Here is a 14064-nt window from a genome sequence, read left to right on the forward strand (position 1 = left end):
GAGGAAGGAGAAAGAATAAGGGTCGGGTTTTACTTCTGTCTAATTTTCTATTTCTTTAATAAATACCAAGTAACTGAAGCAAAATATTTTGATACATTTAATCTTGATAGTGGAGGGAGTAGGTGTCGCTAACATCATTTTCTGCACTCTTCTGCGTGTCCCTAATAGTTCCTAATTTACAAAACGCAGACACACTCTCAGAGCCGTCCAGGACATCTTTACACACAGCCACATCTATACGGAGAGGAGCTCCTGGGCTGCAGGAGAGGGAGAAAACCGTTGAGGCTGAGAAGCTAGTTACAAACGGGGAGTCGACGTCTGACTGGAGCTGGAGTCTGCAGAGGCCACGGATGCTCAGAAAGAGCCTGGAAAAAGGGCCGGGGCCGAGGAGCGAGGAGGGTGCCCACGGCTCAAGTTCGGGCAAGTCGGGAGATGGTTTTAGAAACTGAGATCCAGATTTAGTAACTTTTTTCTTGGGTGGGCCTGAGCGGACTGTCAACGACACAAATCGAGGGAGGAAGCGGGCTGCGAGGCGGAGGACGGAGGGCAGACCATAGGCCCCAGAGTGTGGGAACTGAGGGAGAGGATTGCTCAAGCGTAGGTCGCCCCGTTTTCACCCCCTGAAGGAAATCAGCATAACTGGAGGAAAGCCGGGAGAGAAGGATGTTAAAACTGTTCTAACGTTGTAACGTAAATCCAAAGGCCAGGACGTCCCTACGAGGGAGCGTTTTGGAAAAATGGTACCCTAGCTGCTCCCTCACGTCGGATGCGTTTTGCTCTGCTGACGGGGTTTCCTCAGTGTCTGCGTGGCGGGTCGCGAGCCCGGCTCGGGACACCGGGGAAAGCCCAGGCCGGGCGGGGTCGCGCCCGCGGAGTGGAACCCGGGAGCGGGGCCGGCGCGGCCGCGGCCTCGGCGCTTGCCTGCCTTCCGACACCCGCTGGAGGTTTGCTGTCGCCGCGGAGGTGGGAGGGTCGCGGGGCAGTGTGTACGGGGAGATGGGAAGGGGCCGAGCCCGGGAAGGCGGGCCGCCGAGTGAGGGCGGCCTAAGGGGGAGGGTGACCGGGAGCGCGGGGAGGAAATCACAAACAGCTCGGAGGCGGGCGGTGCGGCTTCTCACTGCTCCGAACATCCACCGCCCGCGAGTCCTCCCGGACTGCTCGGCGTGGAGGGCCCGAGGCACCCACCCGCTCCTTCGGGAGAGCTCCGCGCACCAGTGAATCCAGGATCGGCCCCGGGCTGGTTTGGGGTCTGTCTGGGTATCGAGATGTGATTCCATGTCGAGTGTGGGACTTCGCTACTCTTCCTCCATGGAGGTGCTGTATCGCTCCGGTTTACTGACTTCAGCCCCGATGGTTCATGAGAACTGGGAAGGTGTACAGCGTTGCTGGTGACGGAGGAGGGTCCAGGAGGAATAAGGCGCCAGCCTGGACAAACACTCGGCGAGGTTAGGTAACTGTCGAGGGAGGCAGTGGAGGATGGAGAGCCAACAGGAGTGTCCGCGCAGAACTGCAGAGAACGAGGGTCAGCGTGAGCGGGGCAGGCAGGCCTTGAGGATCCTGAATGCTGACCTTGAAGGACCATCAGGAGCATGGGGGAGGATGTACAGAAGCGGGGGCGGGGTGTGGGCAGCCTGAAGGAGAATTGAGAGCCGAGTCGCAAACTAGTGGTCCCTGGCTCGCTGAGCTGCAGACGCGATATTTTTTGGCCATTGGTGCTTGGGAAAACTGGAATCTGTCGCCAGAATTGGGAGATTTTTCATAGAAATCAAAGTTGGAGATTTTAATGTACAGTCAAAATTTCGTTCTTTATCTCTACTTTAAATATATATATTTATATACATTTAAAATTGGGAGACCCGATAACACTCATCCTGATTTCCCATGTGACAGCTAGCTGGCTGGAGCTGGGTGATGGCTGCCCCCTCAAATGGAGCATGTATTCTCTGGTTGGCCACAGTTCACCCCACAGCCTGTCATGTCCCCCACTCCTGAGGCTAGGTGTCACTTGCCATTTATCATATTTTTGATGGTGTTTTCTTTTAGCGAGGTTAAGGAGAAAGTGAAATATCTCTTGTACTTACATTTCTATCATGATGAGAAGAAATATATATAGATAGTGCTAAACCCTGTAGCTCAGATTCTCTTGAGTTTAGCAAGCCTGATCAGCTCTGCCCCATATGATAACTCAATTCAGCCACCACTTTTCTCTATTCTAATTGCTATAAAATTATGATGTCATTTTGTCCTTCACCTTGTACAGGGCATTATTTACATGTTAATTCTGCCTGTGTTCTTTTCTACTCTCTACCAATTGCAAGTAAAATAATAAATACTGCTTGGCTCCACTGTGTTCATACACACAAAGGCAAACGATAACACTGAATTTGCCTAGTAATCTTTGCTTATTTAAAATTTTAAGGGTAACTTTCATAATGAAATTATAAAACTGAAACCCTTCTTGTAGAGAACTCGTAGATCCCCAAGCATATGTTCCAAGGGTCCAAAGATCTCAGATGGAGAAGAATCTATCCAGTTCATTATTGATAATCAGATAGCAGACATACTGATTTTCCATTACTAGCCCATGGTGGGCATGCTTATAAATGGAACAGATATCGCTAATCAATCTAGGTACTCTTTCCTTTCTGAGTCTGTTGGGCTTCTACTTTTTCTCCATATAATCAGAGTCAGTCCTTCAGAGTTGGAGTTAAATCCTATTTGTTCAGTTGGTGGGATAGATTAGATTATAGAGAATTTTTCACTCTAGCTTTAGGGGTGCAGCCTTACCTGGAAGCAATGGAAAATTTTTGAGAAGAGAATGCTAGGAGGATCAGTTCAATGGTGGTACCTGGGATTATAAGGAGAGGGAAAAAAATGGAGGCAGATATGCCTGGAAAGAGGCTGTTCCTTTGTTCATTCATTAATTTGTTGGTACTTGAGTCCCCAGTGGGGGTGTAGGGGTGGGGGGAGGTGAAGACGTGGTACCTTGCTTCAAAGATCTTATTAATTTGTTTAGCAAATACTTTTTGAGTCTCTGGTGTGTGCTGGGGCTTCGGATGGACACTGGGGATATAGTAGTGTCTTGTCATAGATTTTAGGGTTTAATGGGGAAGACATTCATTTGACAAGTCAGGACACATTTTGATGAATAGTACGAAAGGGGAACAGTTGGGAATATATGATAGGGAGTCCTCACCTCTTCTAGTGGCGTAAAGGGTTAGTAGGAGTGGGGAAGGCATGTGAGGGTATATGCTCGTGTGTTGAGGGAGGGGAGAGTGTTTTAGGCACAGGGGACAGAGGTTCAGCAAGGGGATGAGGAGGGTAATTTGAGATGAGGCATTCATGGGGATTTGGGACTTGATCCTAAGGACAATGGAAAGTCATTGAAGGGGTTGAACCAGGGGAGATCTGCATTTTGAAAGAATGCCTCTAGCTCCAGAATATAGGATAGATCGGAGGAGGAGGTAGCAGGGAAATGCTTTGGAGTCTAGGAGATGTGATGGTGGCATTGGCAAGGGTGGTAGCAACAGGGAGGCAGAGAGGTGAACAGATTGATACTTAGGAAGTAGAAAGGACCAGACTTGGTGAATGGATGAGGGAGGTGAGGGAGAGGGAGGACTCAAGGATGATCCCCAGCTTTCGGACTTGAGCCATTTCAGGGTATCCTCCGCTAAGAGAGGGAGCGCTGGCAGGAGCAAGGCGGGAGCTGACTCAGTGTCAGGAGATGCTGAGTTTGAGGTGCCTGTGAAGCATTTAAGTAGAGATGGGCCAGCAGATAGTTGTATATATGGTCCTGGAGCTCAGGAGAGAAGTCTAGGCTAGTGGGAATCTTTGGTGTATAGCAGCAGGAGTAGATTCTGCTGCTTAGGAAGAATTTCTAGAAAAAATCTTAGAAATTGGTGGCCTAATTTGGCCCTCTGATTTTTTTTTTCTTCAATTAGGGCCAACAGTGAATATTGTGATTTTACGTTAAAATCTGTACTCTGGCTTCTTTTGAAAAAAGAGATCATCTAACAACACTTACCCTACATTTCCGCATGGCAGCAATTGCCTGGAGTTGAATAGCTGCTGCCCCCCTTAGACAGGGCACGGTGTGTCCTTCAGTTTGCCACAGTCCCCGTCACTCCCTGTGGTTTCCTCACAGTGATTCTGGGCTGCTTCGCTTACTTATCTTCCATACTTGGCACCTGTAGGCTTTTGAGTTTGTAACCCCTGCTATACATAGAGTGAAACATGGAAAGGGCCTAGGAGAAGCCCAAGGAGCTCCACCATTTAAAGGGGAGGTAGAGGAGGAGGAGCCAGCAAAGAAGACTGAAGAGCAACCAGAGAGGTAGGAGGAGAGCCAGGAGGATTATGGTTAAGAGGAGGGGATGTGGACCAGCTGAACCCTGTGCTGCTGACTTGGTCTGATGTGATAAGGACTTGTTCTTTGGTCCAGTCATGTGGAGGTCATTGGTAACCTTGGTGGGAGCCACCGCGTCCACAGTGTGCTGGGTGGAAGGGAGGTTGTGAGGCACTGAGGCCTTGAATGGAGGAAGTGGGACAGGGTTGGGAACTTGTTCAAGAAGTTTGGCTTTGAAGGACCACTGGTAGTGTGGAGAAACCACACAATCAATAGCACATCAACCTGGAGTGTTAATTTTGCTGGGAGATTTGGGAAAAACTATTACTTTTATATTAAAACAAACAATAGATATGTTATGGCATAGTGAGGCCTCAGAGAGGAATAGAGGAGACTAGAAAGATTAGATTTGGGCTGAATATGGAGCATTATCTCTTTGCCAGCCACTGTGCTGATCACTTTACGTTCATTATCTCATGTAGTTCTCACAGTAACCCTGTGGGCTGTGTATCTGGAGCGATCCTCATTTTGCAGGAGAGCAAACAGACTTGAGACATAAGGTTGCATGGCTGGTAAGAGGCAGAGCTGGGGTTTGATTATGGTTGTCACACTGAATGTCTATATGCTGAACTGCTTTTTCTCCCCCATTAGGATATCTAATTGTACCAGTGGCGTTTGTTGAAAATAGTTTTCTTTCTCCATTGAATTGCTCTGACACTTTTGTCAAAAATCAACTGGCCATGTATACATCGGTCTATTTTTGGACTCTCTCCTGTTCTATTGATCTGTTCATCTCTCTTTTGAACAACAGCACATTGCCTGGATTGCGATAGCTTTATAGTCAGTCTTGAAACAAGGTAACTTAAGTCTTCCACCTTTACTGTTCTTAAAAATTGCTTTGGCTACTCTAGGTCATTCGCACATCTACAGATTTTAGAATTATCAATTTCTGTGAAAAGGCCTGCTGGGATTGTGTTGACTACTACAACACTTTTTCAAAAAGGAATTAGTGAGACTTAGATCTCATTTCATATAGGCATTGGAGAAAATTCCACTAAAAGTGTGTGACTATAGGCTAAAAGTTGCTAACTCAAGGTACTGGGTGAGGCAGGTCAGGAAAATGAGTGGAGGGGCGCGGAATGAGATGGTAAATGGTAGCTGATCTTGGGCCATAGTGGTGGAGTAACAGGGTACAGTGAGGACATGGGCAAACTGGAGAACCCAAGCCCTGTCTAAGGGGGCAGGCATTTCTCAGCTCCACGCACTGTTGCCATGAAGAATATGGGTTCAGTGTCATTAGATCTTTCAATCAAGACAAGATGGAAATCCAGATGTTTGTGGCTTCTTGCAATTTAAAAATTTAAAACATTGAGTGGGTCAGTAGCATGTGGGTCAGACAGAACTCTGTAGGCTAACCATGTCCTGTCGCCTGCCAGTCCATGACCTCTGCCTCAGGCTAATCAGGCTTTTGTCCTCATTTTCCTCATCAGTAAGCATGACGGTACTGAAGACAGTCTCTAAGGTTCTTTCTAGCTCAATGGCTCTAAATTTCAAAAGAGAAAAGTGTCAGAATTACTCAAGGGTTTAGGAGGTAGTTGAGGTTATCAACAATAATGATAATATTTTGAGCAGTTGTCCAGACCTGTACACTTTACACACCACTGTCATGTCTGTTCTCTGTTTTAATCCTTCCACCGTCTTTGTGAAGTAGGCCGCAGAATAATCTGTGCAACCACATGGGAGCTCCGGTTTACAATGTCAGGTCTTCCTGTTCCAAATCCAGTGCTCTTTTTACTGTAGCACAGCCGTCTCTGAAGACTCTAGAAATGGGCAGTTTGGTAGGGACAGCAGATATGGACGACCGCTAAGAGAGCCTCAAGCTCGGTTGAAGGCAAATCTCTAGCTAGATTTAGAACTTAGCTTGGTTGAAGTGTCAAGGCTTTTGGGTAAGAGTTGAAGCATTTGTGAGAACTCCCTGCAGGTAGGAACTTTGGCACATATTCATCTTAGTAAGCTAGCGTCTGGCACAGTACCTGACACACAGTTAAAACGTTTTTATGTAAGTGACTAAGTGGATGGATTGATGCAAGAAGGAATCAAAGGCTTTAGATCAAGGGGGCTGAGAATTTTGTCAAGAGACTTTCAAGGATAGAGAGTCAAATGCTTCTGGTTGAGAATGTCAAGATCAAAAGCTGAGACTTTATAACTTAGCTGATAGATGGGAAAAGCTCATCATGGCTTCCTTCTCATATTTGGCTCTCAGATCTGGGTTTTGATTAATAGAGTTTTACTGTGCAGTATGTTTGAGAAATCAAGTACAGTGGGTATAAGGAAGTTAAGGCTGCCAAAGGGTTTTATATGCCTTTAAAACTTCCAAACAGATACAAGTCCTTATCTTTGGAGATGCATATTGAAATATGGAATGCTAGGATGCCTGGATTTCTTTCAGTGGAGTGCAGTGAGTGATGGAGGAGGTAAAGATGAATCAAGATTGGATGTAAGTTGATCATTGTTGGAGCTGGAAGATGAAGAGATGGGGTTTCATTTTACTTGTCTCTATTTTGTACGTATTTGAAAATTTTCATAATAAATGTAAAAACAAAAAATCAGAGCGCTTCTTAGGTGCAGCGATGCTTTTGGTCAACCAAACTTCACTTTTCTCTGAGCTTGTGAATAGTATGATCATTGAGGGAGAAATGGAACAAAGGAAAGGTACATGGGAGAAATAAGAATGTGGGTTTTGAGTTAGCCATAGTTAGCCTCCTCTAGCTGTGTGACCTTGGGCAGGTGTCTGAACTTCCCTGAGTCTGGGTCTCCACGTTCGTAAAAGCAGGATCATGTGGTCTCCCTTGGTGATTGCTGAGAGGGTTAGGGATAAAGTGGGCAGAGCGTCTGAGGACAGCATCTGGCTCATCTTAGGGGCTCATATCTGGTAGTTTTTATTATTATTAGACAAAGACAGAGAGTAATGAAAGGGTAAAAACCTGCCTCGGAGTTCCTATCTACCCTTTCTTCCCTACATGAATTACAAGTGCGAAGGGTTACATAACCACAGAGGTAATTTATTATTTTAGAAGCAGAACTCTTAAAGACCAAATTGGACCACTCTGGGGTTTACAAGAACTGTAACCAGTTTACTGCCTTTTGAAAAATGAAGCAAGGAAGAGCTTACAGAAGAAAAGCATATTAAAACAGTGGGATACCGTTTTATACCTGTTCAGTTGACCTCCTTCTTTTCCCCAATTAATGATAATATCCAGTGTTAGTGAGTTTTTGGTCAAACTGTTTTCTCATATATACATTGGTATACCCTCTGGGAAAACATTTTGGCAGTGTGTATGGAGAGCCATCAAAAGGCCCAAACCCAGAGACTTAGTAATCACTCTTTGCAGTGTGTTCTAAGGAAATAATTCAGAAGAAGAAATGTCATATAGCCATTAAAAATGCTTATGTAATATCATAGAAAAGAGTTATGATGTAAGCATGCAAGATTGTACCTATGTTGTGATCACCACTGTGCAGCTATTACTCATATATGTAAAAGGCGACTGGAAAAGAGCATGGAGAAGGGAAGATAGTCAATGTGTTAGAGTCATGGACAGTGGCTTAGTTTATTTTAAGAAATTCTTTTGTTGCTGCGCCTCCACACACATACACTCAAAGACCGTGCAAGAGTACCTCACTGTCATGGCTGAGACATTTAGCACAGGGGTAAATTCTTTCCAAAAATAGACTAATCAAAACCCAGAAAGCACTGGAAACCTGAAGGTTTTAAGTAGAGAAGAAACTGAAGCCAAGACTTTCACTCTTGAACCATTTCGCTACACAACACCATACTTTGATGCTTCTTTCAGATCTTTGCTGTCATCTCTCAACAACTTTGAAATGTCTTTGTTCCCAGGTTCAATTTCAGAAGCTTCAGCAACTGCGCCTTACACAGTACCATGGAGGATCCTTACCCAATGTGAGCCAGCTGCGGAGCAGTGCCTCCGAGTTTCAGGTACCTGAGATACTTACTTTCTTTGAGCTGAGTGGAGTGTAAAAAGAGAAGCAAAAAGTTTTCTTGAAAAGATTAGATCTTGGCTTCCCTGGTGGCACAGTGGTCGGGAGTCCGCCTGCCAGTGCAGGGGACATGGGTTCGAGCCCTGGTCCGGGAGGATCCCACATGCCACGGAGCAGCTGAGTCCATGCGCCACAGCTGCTGAGCCTGCGCTGTGGAGCCCACGAGCCACAACTACTGAAGCCCGCATGCTTAGAGCCTGTGCTCTGCGGCAAGAGAGGCCAGCACCATGAGGGGCCCAGTGCACTGCAGCAAAGAGGAGTCCCCACTCGCCACAGCTAGAGAAAAGCCTGCGTGTAGCAACGAAGACCCAACGCAGCCAAAAGTAAAAGAAAAAAAAAGATTAGATCTTGAAGATAAACTGGGCTTAGATACAGTTCAGTGTTCTTCTGGGAAGTCCATTGTTATTCTTTTTCCTGGTTACTGCAGCATACGAGTGTTATTTCACAAATGGTCTAAGGCAGCACTGTCCATTGGAAATATAATGTGTGTCACATATGTCATTTAAACACTTCTAGTAGCCACATTAAAGAAAAAGAAACCAGTATAATTAATTTTAATATTATTTAAATGATTTAAATAATTATTTGACCCAATCTATCCAAAATATTATTGTTTAAACATAGAATCAATATTAAAACACATTAATGAGATATTTCACATTCTTTTTTTTCTTTTTTTTAAATTAAGTCTTTGAAATCTGGTGTGTATTTTGCACTTAAAGCACATCTTAATTTGTACCAGCCATGTTTCACTACCTTCATGTGGCTAGTTTCTACCATGCTGGACAGGACAAATCTACAGCATAGATAAGTGGTCTATACTGCACTTATTTTTAAATTAAAAAAAAATTTTTTTTTGGCTGTGTTGGGTCTTCGTTGCTGCGCATGGGCTTTCTCTAGCTGCGGTGAGCAGGGGCTACTCTTTGTCAAGGTGCGTGGTCTTCTCATTGCAGCAGCTTCTCTTGTTGTGGAGCACAGGCTCTAGATGCATGGGCTTCAGTAGTTGCAGTATGTGGGCTCAGTAGTTGTGGTGTGTGGGCTCAGTAGTTGTGGCTTGCAGGCTCTAGAGCACAGGGTCAGTAGTTGTGGCGCACGGGCTTAGTTGCTCCGTGGCATGTGGGATCTTCCCAGACCAGGGATCGAACCCCTGTCCCCTACATTGGCAGGCGGATTCTTAACCATTGCACCACCAGGGAAGTCCCTATATTGCATTTAGATTAGTGCAGTGTCATAGGGTGCTTTAATCATTCATATTAGTGAAGAGCCTTGTTCAAAACAATGTGGAATTGGTGATTTAGACAGTGGTATATGGTACTGTTTTTAAGATCTGAATTAGATTTAGATATCCTAGTCTTTGAATAATTAGGAGGCTGACATTCTAATTATACAATTTAAGGTTCAGTGTTAAATTTCTTTGTTGTGAAATCTGGTTCACTTGTTTGATGATGTCCCGTAAAGCAGAAATATTATTTAAATGGATACTTCCATTTGGGAGTGCTAATAGGAACTCTTAAATGTAATGTGATTAGAAAAAGTACTATATGAACATATTTGTACCTTAGTACACTGGAATCTTCTCTTTAATGAGTTTGGAATCTCACTATAATACTGCCTATATTAGAAATCTACCTATATAGATCAAACTATCTTACATGTTGGCCATTGGGTCATTAAGTATCCAAATAAAGTAGATTTCTGCTTTATGCTGGATTTCATGCTTCAGAAGATAGAACTTTGTCAAGATATGCTGTGTTTGAAATCCCGATTTTGTGGTACTTTCCTGTCAACTTTAGAGGAATATAGAATGTACTGTAGTGTCCTTTTCCTTGTGTATTGGGGGATGGGATGAAGTGACAGACCCAGGGCTTCCCGGGATTCTTTCTCTGAGTAATTTTTAAACTTTGAAACAATCACAAACTTACAGAAAAGTTGGATGTACAGTAAAAAATAACTGTATTTTTACCCTTGAGAATAAGTTGCTGACCTAATGCCCTATCAACCCAAAATACTTCACCGTGTATTTCCTACAAGCAAGGCTGTTGTTCTACATAACCTGAATAGAACCATCAAAATCAGGAAATTAACAGTGATGCATTATTACCATTTGATCCTGAGACCCCATTCAGGTTTCACCAGATGTCCCATTAGTGTCCTGTACAGCAAAAGGATCCAGTTCAGAGCGCATACATTGTCTTTAGTCTCCTTCAGTCTAGAACAATTTTTCAATCTTTTATTTTTGACATTAAAGAAATTATTTTTGACTTTTGTGACCTTGCCACTTTTGAAGATCACAGGCCAGTTCTTTTTTAGAATATCTCTCTGTTGGGGTGTGTCTGATGTTTCTTCATGATTGGATTCAGATTACGCATCTTTGGCAGGAATAGCCAAAGGTGGTTCTGTTATTGTATCCCATTAAGTGGGTGATTTTTCATTTTCATGATGTTCACTTCTATCACGTAGTTAAGGTGGTGTCTGTCAGTCTTCTCCACTCTGAAGTTACTCTTCTCCTTTGTAATTAATAAGTATTTTGTGAGGAGATACTTTATCCTGATTCTCATCAAACTTTCAATTTATACATTTATTTATTTATTTCTATATTTGTGGTTTTGTGATTTCTTATTTTTTTCCATGGTTTATAATCTATAACTATTATTGTTATTTTGATCCTCACATTATCCCTGATTAGGCCAATAGGAGCTCCTTGCCAGGATTCTTGTCAAACAGAAAAAAAGGGAATCCCAGAAGCATAAATTTTTTTTAAGCAAACATTTTTGAAGTGTAATTTATATGCAATACAATTGACCTTCTTTAGATTTACAGGTTATGTTGTATAATTACCACCACAATCAAGATACAGAACAGTTTCATCATCCCCCAGAAGTTCCCTTAATATCCCTTTGTAATCTATTCCCATCCCCTACCTCCAGCCTCTGGAACCACTGATATGTAGTTTTGCCTTTTCCAATGTATCCTATAAACAGAATCAGAAGTAGAGTTCTTCTTTCACTTAGCAATTGCATTTGAGACTCATCCATGTTGTGGCATGTATGAGTTTCCTAGAGCTGCCATAACAAAGTACCACAAACTGGGTGGCTTACATTTTGAACAGCAGAAATTTATTCTCTCACAGTTCTGAGGCTGGAATTGTGAAATCAAGGTGTCCGTAGGGCCATGCTCTCTGGGGACTCTAGGGAAGAATCCTTCCTCGTCTCTTCCTAGCTTCTCTTAGTTGCCTCCAGTCCTTGGTGTCCCTTGGCTTGTAGCTCCATCATTCTGCTCTCTGCCTCCATTCCATATGACCTTCTTCCCTGTTTGTCTGTGTCCAAATCTCCCCCTTCCTTCTCTTATAAAGACACCAGTCATTGGATTTAGGGCCCATCCTAATCCAGTATGACCTCATCTTAACTTGTTTACATCTGCAAAGATTCTCTTCCCAAATAAAGTCACATTCATGGGTACTTGGGGTTAGGACTTGAACAAATCTTTTTTGGGGAACATGATTCAGCCCACTACGTTGCAGTTATCAGTAGCTGCCTCTTTTTATTGCTGAGTAGTATTCCATTGTATGGAGGTACTGTAATTGGTTTATCCATTCATCACTTGATGAGCATTTGGATTGTTTCCACCTTTTGACAATTGTGAGTAAAGATATTCACATTCAGTTTTTGTGTAAACACCTAGTAGTGGAACTGCTGGATCAAATGTAAGTGTATATTTAACTTTGTAAGAGACTGCCAAACTGTTTTACAAAGTGGCTATACCATTTCACATTCCAGCAATGTTCCAGTGACTCTGCATTCTCTCCAGCCCTTGGTATTTCATTTCTTTTTTTTAAAATTGTGGTTAAAAAAAACACAACATAAAATTTATCATCTTAACCATTTTTTTGACTTTTTATTTTATTTTATTTTTTTCACACACACACACACACACACACACACTGTATTTTATTTTTATAAGAGATAAATAAACTGACACCAAGCATTGTAAATGGATGACCACAACAAAAACAACAATGATTGCAATTACCAAACACGAAACACACTCATACTATGTCATAATATTGACATTCAGTCCAGTAATCCTCCACTGTAACGCGCCTTTATTTTGCAGTGAAAATTGATTTGTATATTTTTTGCCTCTGAGTCCTTGTGGGATTATTATTTTTTTTATTCAAACAGAAAGTCACAAATATTATAATCATCCTCATCAGTTCACTCAGTCCCATGTAATTAATTTTCTTTTTCATCTTGAACTTTTGTTAGCACTTTTATGAATTCATCAGTTTTCCATTAGAGTTCTGAAAATGCTTATTCATTCAGTTCAGCAATATAGTTAGTTACCAGAAACCTGTACTTGTCAGAGTCTTTTCCATGAATTCCTTGAAGATGAAACCCTTTTATAGAAACATTTTTGTGAAAGCTTCAGAGTACACCCAGAACTGTCTGTAAATGACAAAAGACTTAAAAATGACCACATCAGGGAAGCCCAGAAGGCAGGTTCTTTACCACTGGACCACCAGGGAAGTCCCCTCCATAGATTTTTAGGCTCAGCTTTTTGACTTCTACGAAAAGTCGTGTTGGGATCTTCCCGGACCAGGGCTCAAACCTGTGTCCCCTGCATTGGCAGGCGAACTCTCAACCACTGCCCCATCAGGGAAGCCCAGAAGGCAGGTTCTTTACCACTGGACCACCAGGGAAGTCCCCTCCATAGATTTTTAGGCTCAGCTTTTTGACTTCTACGAAAAGTCGTGTTGGGATTTTAAGTGGGATTTCACTGAATCTGTAATCAGGTTGGGGAGAACTGATGTTTTAATACTGAGTTTTCTAATCCATGAACACGGAACAGAAGCAGAGATTTTTGATTCAAGTTAAGTTGCTTATAATTAGTTATTTAAACACAGTCCACTTCCTTTTATGTTTATAGATCATTTTGGAGTTTACAGAATGTTTTCACAACTCTTATTCTACTTGATCCTTAATACATTAGTTGGTAAGCATAGCACTATATTAATATTGGTTAAAGACCAATTTTCTATCCTAATGGAGGATCTAAAAGTACATTCTTTTCACCTAACCCATTGGGCCCTTATTCAGAGAACACAAACTTACCAGGTGAGTAAACCAAAGTAAGCTTTTCAGGCTAACTTCTGATAATCCTTAGCAACGGACAGGTCATTGGTCAGGGGTGGCTAAGGTTACAGCCCTCCTATTTCTAGGCAGGGCCTGGCGTGTGTACACTGAAGGCAGAGAGAGGAAGTGGGCATTATCTTCTTCTCTGAGGGCTAGGGCTGTCTATTCTGGTTAGGGGAGGGCCTGCCGTTCTCCAGTGCGTTGCAGCCTGCGTAACAGCAAGGGCGCCTGTTGGCTGTGCAGCCTGATTGTCAGGCAGCTACAGAGAGGGACACAGGGCATCTCTTTATATAGTGCTATCTGGGTACAGTTGTAACCTTTCACATCCTTCACATAACCTCCCTAGTTCTTTCAAATTATATCACTAAAAACTAATCATACTTTTTTACATTTCTGACTACTACATTTTTTAAAAGTTGGGTCATCTTGTTTATAACTGAGAGTTTATAATTTAGGGAGCAATCTGGCAGCCAAAGGGAGAAAGCCCTATTGCAAGCAGAAGGGCTTGGCCAGATGCAAAATGGTGAT

At 43.0% G+C, this 14064-nt stretch overlaps 1 protein-coding gene across 2 annotated transcripts in view; it reads left to right on the forward strand.

Moving 5' to 3' along the window:
* The first annotated feature begins 1260 nt into the window (after positions 1-1260).
* CRTC3 (CREB regulated transcription coactivator 3) overlaps positions 1261-14064 on the forward strand; it is a 92526-nt gene continuing 79722 nt past the window's right edge. For both annotated transcript variants that reach the window (XM_024766494.1, XM_024766495.1), the window contains exons 1-2: positions 1261-1314; positions 8244-8342. In XM_024766494.1, coding sequence (XP_024622262.1) covers positions 1276-1314; positions 8244-8342 — 138 coding nt within the window. In that variant the 5' untranslated portion in view covers positions 1261-1275. The remainder of the gene's footprint in view (positions 1315-8243; positions 8343-14064) is intronic.

The sequence above is a fragment of the Neophocaena asiaeorientalis genome, unplaced genomic scaffold (assembly GCF_003031525.2).
Source record: "Neophocaena asiaeorientalis asiaeorientalis breed wild unplaced genomic scaffold, Neophocaena_asiaeorientalis_V1.1 scaffold346, whole genome shotgun sequence".
Taxonomy (NCBI): domain Eukaryota; kingdom Metazoa; phylum Chordata; class Mammalia; order Artiodactyla; family Phocoenidae; genus Neophocaena; species Neophocaena asiaeorientalis.